General features: G+C 39.8%; 1 protein-coding gene across 1 annotated transcript in view; it reads right to left on the bottom strand.

Annotated features, from left to right (window-relative positions):
- Window positions 1-16,188, bottom strand: part of LOC101858035 — a gene marked incomplete at its 5' end in the record, with an annotated part of 30,135 nt that overhangs the window by 12,056 nt on the left and 1,891 nt on the right. Inside the window, 4 exon segments of the mRNA XM_013083384.2 lie at window positions 859-922; window positions 6,506-6,667; window positions 12,221-12,376; window positions 15,940-16,096. Of these exon segments, the coding sequence (XP_012938838.1) occupies window positions 859-922; window positions 6,506-6,667; window positions 12,221-12,299 (305 nt within the window).

The following is a 16,188-nucleotide window of genomic DNA, read 5'->3' as shown; positions in this document are numbered from 1 at the left end:
CATGCGCGCGCGCGCGGGCGCACCCAAATATTTATATACTCTTTTCCAAAAGAAACTTGACACATTTTCTTTGAACATAATACTATTAAATCAAAACGGATAATGATGATATTTATGTTCAGTGGAGTGTATTGGTTTTACCGTCTTCTGAATCAATTTTGACAACACAGCTAAGTGAGTTCACTCACTTCTGTGTGTTTAGTATGATTTCATTTTTAACTTTTTATTCGGTTAAGCATGCGTTTTCTGTGTTGTCTTTGCCCTCAATGTGTAGCTTATTTCAAAACCTACAAAAGGTGTGTAATAAGTTTATGAAAACATCGTTTACATTTGAACTGCGAGCTTCAGAAATCTAGTAAAATGTCGACTTTCAATCATGCCGCGTCTCAGTGCAGAGGAGCTATCATACGTTTCGAAAACCACAATTTAGGATGACTAGGTCAATGTAAAGTTTCTTGTTGAAAAAATGAACATTTTCTGATTTTTTAAATTTGGACCCTATCACTTCAGGTGGGGCTTGAAGCACCAGGTGTGCATTTTGTGCATTAAAATACAGGTTTTCAAATTGAGAAATGCTTCTTCTTTTCAGATGTAAAATTTTGTCCCTGTGTCTACAAAGATTTATTTTTTACTTAACACTATTTTTAAGTCAAGTTTCTTTTGGAAATTAGTATAAAGCTTTTTTCAAGACAATTTTTTTCATGAAATTCATCCATTGTACCGTGGTGTAAAGGCATCAAATCATGATTTACATATATTTATTGTGTCAAAAGACTCTTAAAGCTGTGACAAAAATATCCAAATCACTTTTGTACTCTGAAAGCATTCAGATGACACCAAAAGAATGAAATTACTTACAACACCAGAAAGACAGCTGCAGTTATAACAATTATAAGTGGAACGTTTGAAGCCTCCTCATTTCCTGAAAAACAGAAAAGAAAGCATTTAATATATTGGTCCAACAACACACTATGTGGCTCTTCTGGTAAAATATTCTACGTCTTACTGGTAAACCTATAACTTTTTAGCAGACTCACAAAAAACAATTTGCATCCACTTACAGTAGGCCCCATTTATAACAATCTCGGTTACAACAGGATTTCGGGTACAGCGGTCTTATCACAAACCCCAGAGCGCGACCTCTTAGAATGTAGGCTACAGATAATAAGTTCTTCTAAAATTAGGCGTTCGGAACAGTCATCCCTGGCTGCAACAGTGGCTCAAATATTGACAAAATCCCAAAGCACATGGACAAGAAAGCAGAAAAAGTCAAACAAAGCAAAATAAAATCCATGGCGAATTATGCGTACACGACCTACAAGGAGCCTTAGCTGGTTATGATGCGTCATACCAAGAATGCAGGTAAAGAGGGGGAAAAGCTGGATACACGTCGGTGTTAATCCACATTTTCCAATTAGTGACTCGAGTGTCTTACTTAACGTGACCTGGTCTGGCACCACATCGTCACATTGTCTGCCCACGGGGTGGTGAGACATGTAACTGGAACATGATAAATGTAAAGTAGGCACAGGGCACAGGGTGCTCAATCTACTGCAGATGAATGAGTGTTCCTTTTCCCAAGTAATAGCCGGTCCATAGAGTCTACGGAAAAAGTTGTATACTGCAAAGAGCCTGCTGTAGAGCATGGCTTGCACTATATTATTTTCATAATTATATCTTGTCAACCTCCATGAGACTAAGGAACTAGAAAAAATTAAGATAAGGACTTTCCTTGTTCACTTTCGTCTGACCGCTATCAAAACAAGATAGATCTAGATCTGGAATGAAATCGTTCTGTTTAATCATCTAAGACCTTCGAATACGATCGAAAAGGTGGATGACCAACATAATTGAAAAGCCCATTCGCATAGGTCACTCATACTAAGGTTCCGAGTGGTGTCGAAATCTCAAAATGAGCAATTTGCAGCCAAGGTTATTGAAAGTGTCTGTAAGTCATTTATTTTAGTGATCCTGAGAATTCAGCCAAAGAGTGGTTTTTAATATAGGGCTCAAAGAGAAAATCTTTTTTTTTTTTTTTTGTTTGTTGTCTTTTACTTTTACTTTTTCTTTTTCATCCTCTGTTGCCGTTAAGCGTCGAGGAGAGATGCAGTTTTCTATGGTAGGCCAGCTCCGCAGCTCTTTCATTTGTGATGTTATGTTTTCTTTGGGTTTCCATGACACCCTTGATCCACCTTTTGCGTGGCCTTCCTCTTCCTTTATAGCCTGAGTGCTTGGTGTTGTAGGCTCTCAAGGCTGGCTGGTCAGGTGACATGCGTAACAGGTGGCCAAACCATTTTATCCTTTGTCTTTCTATGTAACGCAGGCAGGACTCAGTGCCGATAGCTGCTCTTACGTCTTCATTTCTCTGCCTGTCTCGTCTTGTGATGTTAAGGGTTTTGCGGAGACTTTTCATTTCGCATGCGGTGATTTTGCTTTCATGGGTTTTGCTTAAGGTCCAGGTCTGGCACTGATAACATAATGTTGGTATGAATATTGAGGTGATAAGCTGTCTCTTTGTGTCCATGGAGATGTTTGGATGAGATAGAAGGGGTGCGAGCTGGTAGGTGACAGCGTTGGCTTTTTCAGTTCGCATTTCTATTTCTTTGTCTATGTACCCGTTTTCAGAAAAAGTGCTGCCAAGATATTTAAACTCTTTTACCTGTTTCAGTTGTTTACTATTGACATGGATGTTCAGGGGACTATGGTTTCGGCTCACTTTCATAACTTCTGTTTTTGATGTGCTCCTTCATGCTGAATTTCTCACAGGTGTTGTTGAGTTCGGTAGTGTGATTTTGGAGGCTTTGTTGGTCATGATGAATTAAACATTGGTCGTCTGCGAACAGAAATTCATTTAGGCTTTCTGGGCTTTGGTTTGCTTCTTGCGTTATTGTGTCCATATATTTTATAAACAGGGGGGGAGATAGAACGCATCCCTGTCGTACTCCAGATCTTACTTTGTACCAGTCTGTATTTCCTTCCTTCGTTCTTACTGCGCTTCTGCTATTGGTATATAGAGCTCTGACATTATCTAACAATTGTCCTCTGACGCCATACGTTTCGAGTGTCTTCCTGAGTTTTGCATGGTTTACTCTGTCAAAAGCCTTCTCCTGGTCTATAAAGACGATGTTGGATTCTTTGTTGTGTTCTATTGTTTTCTCGCATATCTGTCGTAATACGAATACGGCATCCGTGCATCCTCTTCCCTTTCGGAATCCAAACTGAGCTTTGCTCTCTACAATAGGTCTTATGCGCTGCTCTAGTATCTTTGCATACATTTTTCCTGAGTGGCTTAACATAATACATGTAACAATGAGATGTCTCTATATGTTGTGCAGTCGCGTTTGTTGCCCTTTTTTTCCATAATGCTACCACTATGGCTTTCTGCCAGTCTTCTGACCATTTTCTTTGTTTCCAGGCTCTGTTGAAAATACGTCTCAGCCACAGTATACCGGTGTTTCCACAAGCTCTCATGGCTTCCGCTGTGATGTCATCTGGTCCTGGGGCTTTGTTCTTGGGGCTGGTCTTGAGTGCCTTTTCTATTTCGCTGGGAAGTATTGGTGGATCTGTTTGATTTCCATAGGGTGGTTGGAACTCTACTTGTTGTCCGTGGCAAGCGTCTGGGTTGAGCAGTTCTTGGAAGTAATTTTCCCATCTTTTCTTGATTGTATGTTTGCCGAGAATGGCGTTTCCCTCTTTATCATTTATAATGCGTGTCGAGTTGTATGGGTCTTTCCTTATCCGCATGCTCTTCACACTTTTTTTTTGGTATTGGATCAACATTTTTGGGAAAATATTCTTTTTTAGTCACGGGCTTGCAAAAGTACAATGCGAAGTTTCGTGAGTAGAGGTATATTAATAAATGCATTTATTTTTGCAACGGGGTCAGATGAACGTGAACAAGCTTTACATTCATGGGGGTGAAATAAACACGCTGACACTGAAATGTGGGGGCAAGGTGGGGTCACTGCCTCAAAGTGAACAATTTGTGGCTTGGTTACAGTGAATCATTTATTTTTGTGATCCTGTGTTGCACCTGAACAGTGATTTTCAATATAGAGCCGAAAGAAAGAAAGTTTTCTTTATTACTCGATACAGATTTTTAACAGATTCATTTTGTATGGTCGCTGGCCTGCAGAAGTGTCATGCAAATTTTCGTGGACATAGAGGTAGGTTTGTAAATGAGAAAGAGTGTGTTTTTTTTAGCGCAGACAGACAAAAGTGAACAAGTTCTTAGTTAAAAAGTGATGATAAACGTGTTTCAAGGCTATAACAAGGACATTATGTCAGTTCTGGTCGTGCTGTTGTAGTCCGGGCCCATTGCTCTTCGCCACTAAGTTAAAAATCGACAGCAATAATTGTTACTTTTTTATTTTTCTGACTTGAACTCATTGCTGCTAGTCACTTCATTTTATTTTTTATTATTTTCCCTTTCTTCCATGTCATCATGGGCTTCATGGGTTCTGTAAAGTCGCGACCGTTTTGTTAACAGAGACAGCTCAGAGATTGTAAAGTCATTTGTTCACTCGGAAGTTTCTTGACTGACTCTTTTTGAGTGAGAGTGAGAGTGAGCTGGTGAACTCACCAAACAAACACAGGTCACATGATACAATGGGAGATCTCTCCTAAAGTACCACAGTTAGATCTATTTTATACCCAAATTTACTCTCATTCACATGTCGTTACATGTCCTTTTTTACTTTCGTAGCCTGTAGCATCTCTCAATGAACGTCTTTTCTATCTAAAAGATTTTGAAAAAGGTCACAAACTAACTCATCAATGAATGAATTAAATTGTCATAGGGAGAAGCAGAATCAACAGGATAGTGAGGAGGTGCAAAAGATACTCAAAATGTATGTTATATGCGGAAAAAATGTGTTTCCCACCTTGTTTGTTTGGGAAACAAAATAATAATAAAAACTGTCCGCTATCAATTACGCAATATCTTGGGGGCGGGGGGGGTACTTAAAATATAACTGATTTAATTGTGTAGGTCTACAACCTATTTGGCTCTTTATGATATAGTTATGGAGATCGTAAATAGAAATACTGTGCATATATTTCAAAGATAAATAAAGGGAAACACTTTTCTTTCAGTTTAGAAACACCGAAGTAAACCTAGTAAACTTCACATGCACCAACACGAGTAAAAAAACAACAACCAAAATATCTTGGGCTCATCATAGAGAGGAGAAGACAGTACATCTTTTAAAGAGCATTACAAAATTCTTGTCCCACAAGAAGCCTCCATAAAAACCATCTTCTGTGCGCAACATTTTTCTCTAAGGCAAGTTGTGATTTCGCCATGCAGAGACAGGCAGACACATGCGCACGTTCCCCCCTCCTTCCCCACACACATGCATACACACACCAACAGAGAGACGGAGACGGAGAGAGTGAGTGAGTGAGAGAGAGATAGATAGAGATAGATAGAGAGAGAGAAAGAGAGAGAGTGAGAGAGAGAGAGAGAGAGAGAGAGAGAGAGAGAGAGAGAGAGAGAGAGAGAGAGAGAGAGAGAGAGAGAGAGAGAGAGAGAGCGAGCATGCGAACAGTTTGACAACAAAAAGCGACAAACACCTGTTCGTTTGGGCGAAACTATTAACTTTCTTTTTTTTTTTAAACAAACCATAAACATTCCTCTTTAAATAACTGCAGTCAGTGGAAAGGGGGAGGGGGTTCTGAAAAACAAAACGGGACAAGAGCGGTCGACTTTCCTGACAACTAGCAACACAAAATCAACTGGGCAAAAATTAAATTCTTTCCCCAAACCACGTGACTTCGCTCGTGGTTAGAGAAAGTTTGCCAGCAGTTCTTTCCATTCCTAATTATTGAAGTCGTGTAATAATAATGTGTTAGTCTTTCTCATATTTAAAAGTTCCCCTTTAGTTGAAATTGAAACATATAGACATGGTATTATAGCTTGAGGCTGAACAAAATTAAAAAGCAACTATTTAGATAAAAATATAGACTGAGACAGAATTATACTGGCTTACTTGACCTGCTCATACACACAGTTTAACGAAACCACACATTCTGTTGATTTTGTTATCATTATAACGGACGTTTTATGAGTACTGGTATCATTTATCACTTTTAGATCAGACCCAGGGATGCTTTTAAAAAAATTAACATTATTCGATCAGGATTCGTCTCCTTTAAAAAAAATATAATGCAGATATGTAGCGTTTTGTCCAAAAATGTGTGGAAGCCTCATCTATATAAGTTATAAGAATCCAATATAGATTTCATCATACAACAAATATCAATTAAGCTTTACAACATGTTTATTCTGAAAACAAAGTTTCTCAGGTCTATTCACGATGTAGGTAAAGAACAGAAATCATTGTTTTTCTCAGAGGCAGAAAAAAAATCGCCAAACAGTTCAGCTGTGTCTCGTATTTGTTATTTATTTTAAGCTATACTGGAATTATTCACTACTGTTGTACACAAGCTTCTCATTGTCATTCATCGTAATTGTCAATAATTCTAACATGGACAAATTACATACCTTCCCTCACAATCGCTGATTTCCAGGGATGTGCCTCAACCCCAAATCTTCTGTGCGATTTGCTTTGCACAGTCAAGAGGTAAGTCTGCTTTGTGGTCAGACCTGATAGCGTGCAATGTGACACATTTGCCGGCACATCTACTTTTTGGATTTTAGATGTATCTGTGGAGAGAAAAATGGGGCGGATGACAATGAGGATTTCACATTAGACAATGATATAGAGAATATAAATCATCAGTTTTGGACAAAGTATGCTTTAAAATGATCTATGTGTTTCTAGGAAAGCTGACAAGAATTCTGAGTATTCTGAAGACAGCTTGCGAAATAATAATTTGTGTGCATAGAAGATGCTGTAAAGTTTTGATATCCGGATATGCGCGATGTAAATGCAATTGTATTATTATTATAAATCAATTATCATTATGATTTTTTAAAGTAGAAGAAAATACAGAACCACATAAATTAAAGAGGAGAACCCAAATACTGCTTTCTTCATTCTATTACCAACGCTCATCCCGTGATTCTTTTATCCCCTCCCCTCCCCCCCCCCCTCGCCCAAAATAATGGCATGGGTAACATGGTATACGTGTATTTACTGCCAGACCCCCTACTGTGCAGTATTTATATTATACGGACAGTTTTAGGATACCAATTTGGCTTATAACAACCGACCTTATAATGTCCAATGGACGAAATTACTAAAACATAAATTGTTGAAGGTGCCGATTGAAGTATAGCATAGGCCTAGCCTACCTTTTGAATTGGTCGAAATTGCCCAATCAGACGGAGAGATCTAGAAACCTGTCCAAGATGGAATTGTGTATGTAATCATTCATACTCAATTTCATTTTAGACAATACTGTTTTGATCTAAAAAGCAAAAGTAAAGCTTCAGTAAGTGTTTCACGGCACTTGCAACACGATTAGGTCATATTATTTATGGAGTTTGCTCTCAAGAAGGGGATAAGTACTGTACTAATGCTATTTATATTCTTAATATTCTTTTACCTACCCTAAGAGCAAGTGTGTGGCTAAGAGACAGCAATAAGAATGAGCCATGCATGAGTAGCACTAGAAGGAGTCAGGGGTAAGGGAGAAAGGAGTAAAGAAAGGCCGGGAGGGGAGGGGGGTGTGATGGTGTGGAGAAGTGAGAGAGTGGAGAGGAAGCAGAAGTCAGAACAGGATTCGAGAATAGAAGAACATTTTAGAGACGTAATCTTTTTTGTCACTGGCAGGTTTTGATCCAGGAATATTTTGACAGAGAGGCAAACACAATACCTCTAGACCACGAGACCAGATATTATAGTTCAACCACCGAGAGCTACTGTACTCTACAGGAGGATTGTATACATTCTTTCCTAAACAATAAGCAAATACCTACTTACTTTACGTTTACTTTTTCATCTTCCGTTAACGTGAAGCGTCGAGGGGAGATGCAGTTTTTAACAGTAGGCCAGCTCCGCAGCTATTTCAGTTGTGATAATATGTTTTCTTAGGGTTTCCTTGACACCCTCGATCCACCTTTTGCGTGGCCGTCCTTTTCCTTTATAGCTTGAGCGCTTGGTGTTGTAAGGTCTAGAGGCTGTTTGGCCAGGTGACACACGTAACAGGTGGCTAAACCATTTTATTCTGTCTTTCTATGTAATGCAGGCAGGACTCAGTAATTATAGCTGCTCTTACTTCTTCATTTCTCTGCCTGTCTCGTCTTGTGGTGTTAAAGGTTTTGCGGAAACATTTAATTTCGCATGAGGTGATTTTGCTTTCATGGGTTTTACTTAATGTCCTGGTCTGGCACCAGTAGCATAATGTTGGTATGGATATTGAGGTGATAAGCTGTCTCTTTGTGTCAATGGAGATGTTTGGGTGATAAAGGAGTGGTGCGAGCTGAAAGGTGACAGCGTTGGCTTTTTGGGTTCACATTTTTGTTTCTCTGTCTATGGACCCGTTCACAACAGTTGTCAATGACGAAGATGGAAACCCACTCAGTGAAGAAGATAGCATTAAAAACAGGTGGCAGGAGTATTTCAGGGAACTCCTTAGCCCAAGCAGCCAAGAAAACACGCAAAGCCAATTTCAACTACAATACGCAGAAGAAGAAGAATCAAACATCTTAAGATCAGAGGTACAGCAGGCACTGAAGAATAGCCCAAGGAACAAAGCAGCAGGCATTGCTGGCATTACAACTGAAGCCATCCTGGCATGTGGAGAAACAGCAATCACCTGGCTGACCATAATATTCGAAAAAAGCCTGGAGGGAGTGGAAAGTCCCAGAACACTGGCAGCGTGCTGTTGTGATACCAATCTGGAAGAAGAAAGGCAGCAAGAAAGACTGCAACAGCTACAGGGGAATTTCCCTTCTGAGCCACACAGGCAATATGTACGCAAAGACCTTGGAACAGCGTACAAGTCACAAGGTGGAACCATTACTGAGTGAGGCGCAGATGGGCTTCAGAAAAGGGAGAGGGTGCAGAGACGCTAACTTCGCTCTAACTTTAAGACAACTGAGTGAAAGAACAATTGCATGCAACAAAGAACTAAATCTTGTGTTTGTAGACCAGGAAAGAGCGTTTGATAGAGTAGATAGAAACAAAATGTGGCAAACACTTGAAGAGTACAGCATTAGGGGACAACTCTGGGACAACATCAGAGCCATCTGTACCAACAGTATGAGCACAGTCCGCACCCAAAACGGACTCTCTGACTGGTTTGACGTGTCATCTGGAGTAAGACAAGGGTGTGTGTTATCACTTCTACTGTTTATAATATACATGGACAAAATTACAAAACTAGCAAACTCCAACCCGATAGATCTGAATGAGATGCTGTTTGCGGACGATCAAAGCCTGGCACAAGAGAAAGAGGAGCAACTTCAGGAGCACCGAGACTGGCTGAATACACAAAGTGAAAAGCTCAACATGAAGATGAGTAAAAGCAAAACAGAGACAATGAAAGTCAGCAGAACACCTGGCAACCTTAACATCACAATTGACGAAAATCCGCTGAAACTAGTCAGCGAGTTCAAGTATCTTGGTAACATCTTTTCGGAAGACGGACGTCTCAACAGAGAAATTGAGACGAGAGTACAAAAGGCTAACAACGTCACCCACCAGCCTGCCCCGCTCCTCAAATATCCTAACATCCTCATTGAGACCAAAGAACCAAGCTCATTATAACTCTATCTTTAGCCTGCCCCGCTCCTCAAACATCCTAACATCCTCATTGAGACCAAAGAACCAAGCTCATTATAACTCTATCTTTAGCCTGCCCCGCTCCTCAAACATCCTAACATCCTCATTGAGACCAAAGAACCAACTCATTATAACTCTATCTTCATCCCCACCTTGACCTACCAGTGTCAGACATAGACCCTGACCAAAAGTCTGGAACGTAAGATAACCACCAGCGAGATGAGATGTCTAAGGAGAGCCGTCAACAAAACCAGACGGGGCATGGTCAGAAACTACAAGATTAGAGAAATGGTGGGAACAACATCTGTCCTCCACTACATCCGAAGGCAAACAATCAGGGGGTTGGGATATCTCACACGTATGGCACCTAACCAGCCTGCCAGTAAAGTCTACTACAGGAATGTGTCAGGGTACAAAGCAAGAGGAAGACCAAGAAAGACCTGGATCCAGAGTGTGAAGGATACCCTGAGAACATTCAATATCCCACCCAGCCAGGCAATCAAACTTGCTAGAGACAGGAAGCTCTGTCTCCCCTCAACGCCCTAGAGGTACAAGAGGACGGATAAAGCTAAGTAAAATAAGACGGACCCGTTTAAAAAAAAAAAGTACAGCATAGACATTTAAACTCCTTCATCTGTTTCAGTTGTTTACTATTGATATGGATGTTCAGGGGACTATGGTTTCGGCTCACTTTCATAACTTCTGTTTTTGATGTGATTATTTTCATGTTAAATTTTCAACAGCTGTTGTTCAGTTCGGTACTGTGATTTTGGAGGCTTTGTTGGTTTGGTTGTCTGCAAATAGAAGATCATTTAGGCTTTCTAGGCTTTGGTTTGAGACTTGCGTTCTTGTGTCCTTAAATATTATAAACAGTAGGGGAGATTAAAGGCATCCATGTCGTACTCCAGATCTTACTTTGAACCAGTCTGCATTGCCTTCCTTCGTTCTTACTGAGCTTTTGCTGTTGGTGTATAGAGCTCTGACATAACATCCTCTGACGCAATACTTTTCAAGTGTCTTCCAGAGTTTTGCATGGTTTACTGTGCCAAAAGCCTTCTCCTGGTCTATAAAGACGATGTTGGATTCTTTGTTGTGTTCGATTGTTTTCTCGCACATCTGTCTTAATGCGAATACAGTATCCGTGCATTCTCTTGCCTTTCGGAATCCAAACTGAGCGTTGCTCAGATTTCTCTCCACAATAGGTCTTATCCGCTGTTCTAGCATCTTGGCGTATATTTTCCCTACGTGACTTAAAGAGGGGGGGGGGGGGGGGGCTACACCCCCAATTCCCCGATTCGGCTCAAAATTATGGAATTAGTGTTGTAGGCATTTTTAGCTTCCTCGGCCTCTCCTACTACTATTTCATCGCATAAGAACCCCCAAAAACAGTATTTTGTCCCATACCGAGCATTTTTGTCCCCACCATTTCCTCATAAAGTCCAATATTTTATTTTTCTTTATCGGCCGTTTTCTCAATACGCGACTTTTCTCTATACTTTTTTTAAATAACTCCACTATTGTTCATCTGATCTTCATGAAATTTTCACAGAATGAAGAAAAGATGTAATACTCAATATTTGTTGGTTGAATGTTTGATAAATGGAATAGCTTTTTGTTGGTGTTGTCTGGAGTGTGGATTTTTAGGGATTTTTTGCACACTTGAATGCTACCTGAGGAAAAGATGTATTAATAAATTCCTAATTCATTTAGTATAAAAAAACAACAGACAAATTTTTCGATCTAATGTTTGTTAACACGCATGCAAAAAAACAATCAATTTCCATGGACAATAAGTGCGGTATTCATTACGTAAGACATGTCAACAAAATCGAATATGATCGCCGTATCCTTGGAAACGAAACATTTTTCTCAAATTTGATTGCGGATTTTAAGACTCCTTACTATGCCTGTTGAGGGTGCGGTGGCAGAGCAGTTAGTGCGCTCGTCTCCGAAGCGGAAAGTCCGGGTTCGAGCCTCGGTTCGGACACGGATTTTTTTCGCCCCCTCCTGCCCACCCAGAAGTAATAGGTACCTGACTTCGAGTTGGGGAGGTAAAGGCAGCGTGGAAAGGAACTGGCCACAATACGCCGAAGGCCCAGAAAGTTGTCTCACTAACAAAGCAATCCCCAATGTCCGGATCGGATGCGGGAACAACTTTTTACTATGCATGTTACATGTGTGAAATTTGGTAAAATTTTGTCCAGTTATAAGCGAGATAGCCTTCAGGTGTACCCCCCCCCCCCCCCCTTAATAAAGAGATGCCTCTGTACAGTGTGCAGTCCCGTTTGTTGCCTTTCTTTTTCCATAGTGGTGGTTTAAGGCCAGGAAGAGGGTATGGTGGGTTCAAATTCTCATCTTAAAAAAGTGTATTTATGTATATTTTTTTGAATGATCAAAAAAAAAAAAATTCCTGACACCATTCATACAGTACTGATTGAAATAGGATGGACTAATATAGAAAATATCCCAAACTCTTCTAAAAATCATGGACACAACAATTAATAACATTTTTACAATGTTCCACCAACCATTGCACTCATGTTCCTTGCAATATTTAGCGACGTATCCAGTGACAATGGCCTTTGTCTCATAGGTACAGGTCTGCATGGGCCAAGTGAGTAAAAGACTGCCAGGGCCACTCGACTGCACAACGACGTCCTTTGGAACGGGAATACCCGGATGTTCTGTGAACGAAAGGTGTACATAAGAGTTATCATTTCAGTAATCAAACCTATTATGTTGGGCCGGGGAATGATGGGGGGGGGGGGGGGGGGGGGGCTCTAGGGAAATCTTATTCATCAGCACTCTTCACAATTTGCTGCATTTCAAATCCTCCATCATATGCCAGCTGTGCTTAAAGGAATGGTGAGCTGATGTAGCTGTGGGTCAAATTTGACACAACTAGGACGGGGTTCATTACAAAGTATTAGTAGTGTGCTCTGAAGCCGCCATTAAATGACCTGATTCGATCTGACCCCATCTGATCCTGCCAAGGAGCTCCAGGCATAATACTCAAATACCCAGTTCTGTCAAAGCACCATTTGATGCAGTTTGATGCATTTGGGGATGGCTTGCTTTTCCTTCAAAGGGGGGGGGGGGGTAAAAGCTACCAAATAGGCGAGGTTTGAACAAATTTTGATTGTTCTAAATGTTGGATTTTCTTGGTCATAATCTTGTCCATTGGATGCAAGTCACCTGTCAATCAGAAGGCTACTACATAGCAGAGTCAGATCTTTTCTTTGCGCACGGAATGCAATAGGAGGCCCTAATGGACTCACACGTCAAATTTGATGAAACACAGCAGAGACCTGTTTTGATATCACGAGCAATGGCCAGCCCTTTTCTCATTCTGACCCAACCCAGTGTGATCATGCATACTGGGTCCATAATTTACCTAATGGATATACATACGTTCTCATCCCTCGCTCGCTTGAGAAGGCCAGACTGCCAGAGGTCATTGATGTCATATTACAATAATAAATCAACAACACAGAGATGTTTTCAACTGCTGGAACAGTAGGAGAAACATTGAACAAAAACAATACAAGCAAACATAACAATCAAGAGAAAGATGTTTGCTTCTCGCCTCGACACCATAAGTATAAAGGTAACAGAGGCTGCTAAAGATAGACAAAGTACATAGTAAGTAAACTCCCTACGATACCATGCCATATTACCAATTGCCAGACCAGCAATATTCTCAGTCAACAACAAGATTCCGTTTTTTCATTTCACAACAGAAGTTCAAAGTAACATGGGCTTCTGAGCCACTGTACTTGGCAGGAGCAACAATCATTTATATAATAATATCCTTCTTCTGAGGAGCTCAATACTAATTATTATTTCACCTTGCCTTGCTGCCAAGTGAACTTATCATCAAGATTTTTCAATTTATTTTTAACTCTGCACCAAATGATTACTGCGTAATCTAGCATCTGCGTTTGTTGCCATTTTTTGTCCAAAAGTAGCCACAAAAAGTGGCAAAAGTTGCCAAAAAAAGTTACCATTAATTTTCAAGCTTTCAACTCTCTGTAACGACGTAATATAGCAATATGTTGATAGAGGTAACAATCTATAGCACCAGAATTTCTTGTGCTCTGTTTTGAGCATCTAGAACATCATTTGTAGTCACCAAGAGGGTCAAAAACGTTGAAAATAAAGGTTTCACAATAGAATGAAATCAAAACTAGAACAGCACGTATAAATAACCACAAAAATTAACTAATTAGGGCGCGAGTCCACCTAACTGAAGATTGGCTGTTTTGTCCCCAAACGTGTGTAATTCAAGAAAAAGTAGGCTTGTAGGATACCACACGTAAATTATATTATGGAATCACACACAATTGGGGTGTGCCAGTGTCAGTATTCGGTTTTGGAGGAGACACACTCTAACATAACACATTTATATTTTTAAAAGGGTAGGAACAGCATTAAATTAAAGGACATTACGCTGTAAAAACGAAAAAAAAAAGAAGAAAAACGAATAATCAGAACAATTTTTAGAAAAATTAACTCACCAACAAATTAAAACACAACAAAGAGAGAAAAATAAAAGACAGACAGCAATATAAATAGTATGTAATGTAATGTACTTATATTCTCCGCATGAAAATAGATACACATGGACATCTTAAAACTTATCAAAATACATGTCTAATATGTTATGAAGTAGCTTTGTTGTTTTGTCTTTTTTTTAAACTTATGCGAAAATCGCGGCCGCTATTCGCTGACCAAAAAATACGATTCGCGGGTCGCGGCTGCGACAAACGCAGATGCTAGCGTTATGCACACAGAGTCGGGGACCGCCCCCCCCCCCCCCCCCAAAAAAAAAAAAAAGAGGGGGTGACGCCCCCCCTCTCCCCCCCCCCCCCCCCCCCCCCCGTCATCGATCAAGATTTTCTAGTACCTGACCTGCGCTTTCTTCAATCAACCTTTTCCTTCTTGGATTGATACGAATTAACTCTTTTTATCATATTGGAGAAAGACCAAATCCTACCACATTTTTCAATATCCTTTGACTTTGAAAGTTTCATTTTAGTTTCAACTTTCTTATATTCAGTATTCAAATATAAAAAAAGTATCTTTGGCCGTTAATAATAATTTTGGTCACCCTTGTACTACCAAAACTAGTCATACCTTTGATGACAGTTGTTTGTTTACATCAGTTACATTAAAAATCCAGAGTTACTTGCCTCTGACTTCTGACTCAGCGGGTGATTTTTTTTTGGTACCTTACGAAGTGAACTAGGGTAGTGTAGTAAAGTTCGATTTTCTTCTACAAAACTTTAATCATTTTTAACAAAAATGACATTTCTAGACAGCTAATTGATTTAGCTATCAATCTAACGTCCCCCGGGAGCATTTTCTATTGTTAATTTAAAAAAAGAATTTTGAAGGTAAAATATATATTTTACCATAACTTTTTACACAAGCGTCGTACAAACTCTGGGTGGGTTGCAAACTCTTCAGCGTCCAATTCTACTACAGAATCAAGTGATTTCTAAGGTCATCTACAACAATTAGCGATCGAAAATTCAGCTTGAATAAACCGCCCGAAACAAGCTGCACTCTAAATTTGTCAAAATTTGCGTGCCACGCTTTGCGGTAGAACGCGTAACGAACCTTGTAGTTTTAACTCAAAAATCGATAATGCTACATATTTCTCCCCCCATTGATACTAACATGGCAACAAAAAGCACATATAGACCTCTCGTTTCATGTTGGTTTTATGATGCTAGGCTAGGCTAAGAACTAATAAACTTATGAGCCGAGAAAGAGAAAAAACCCGGGATTTTAGCGGAAGTCCCCACTCGCCGGGCGAGCGTGAAACCCCCTAATATTAGTTTATGTTATAATGAAATGCTTGTGTGAGTGTGTATTTGTTATATATATATATACAGGCCTACTTCTAATCATACTAGTACAGTGGATAGCTATATTTTATTTAAAGCGCTTGACTATAACTATAACATTATGCTCACGGGTTACAGGATGAAAAGTAGAAAAGGGAAATGAGGAGAAAGGTAATGGCAACATTTTTTGATCCATGTGGTGTAACAATATTCTTTCCCCAGATTTTTAAGAAATGAGAGGACGAAAACGATTAAAAGAAGAAGATCGAAAGTCATAAGCTTACACTTATAACATTTGTGATGTTGTAAAGGAGATTTAGATCTAGTTACAGTTCATGCATGTATCGTTCCACAATAGGATGCAGGTATGTACTACGGTACGTAAAAGAAATTACCTGTTTCGCTGACATAGATGCAACTTGTCCAAAAAATACCACTTGCAGGTGTACTTTCGATAGAAATTCCATACAGGTACCCTCTAGGGTTATCAAGTGCTTTTTCAATCTTCAGGACACTTTCAGACAATCGAGTCCTCTTCCACAAAATGTCATTCTGAAGAAAAGGTGTTTCAAAACCAGAAACAAAAAAGTTATGTTTGAATGAATACATATGTGTGTGTCTGTGTCTGTGAGTGTGTGTGTGTG

Source organism: Aplysia californica, unplaced genomic scaffold (assembly GCF_000002075.1).
Source record: "Aplysia californica isolate F4 #8 unplaced genomic scaffold, AplCal3.0 scaffold00228, whole genome shotgun sequence".
Classification (NCBI taxonomy): domain Eukaryota; kingdom Metazoa; phylum Mollusca; class Gastropoda; order Aplysiida; family Aplysiidae; genus Aplysia; species Aplysia californica.
The sequence above is the reverse complement of the archived record's forward strand: the minus strand, read 5'-3'. Positions and strand labels throughout refer to the sequence as shown.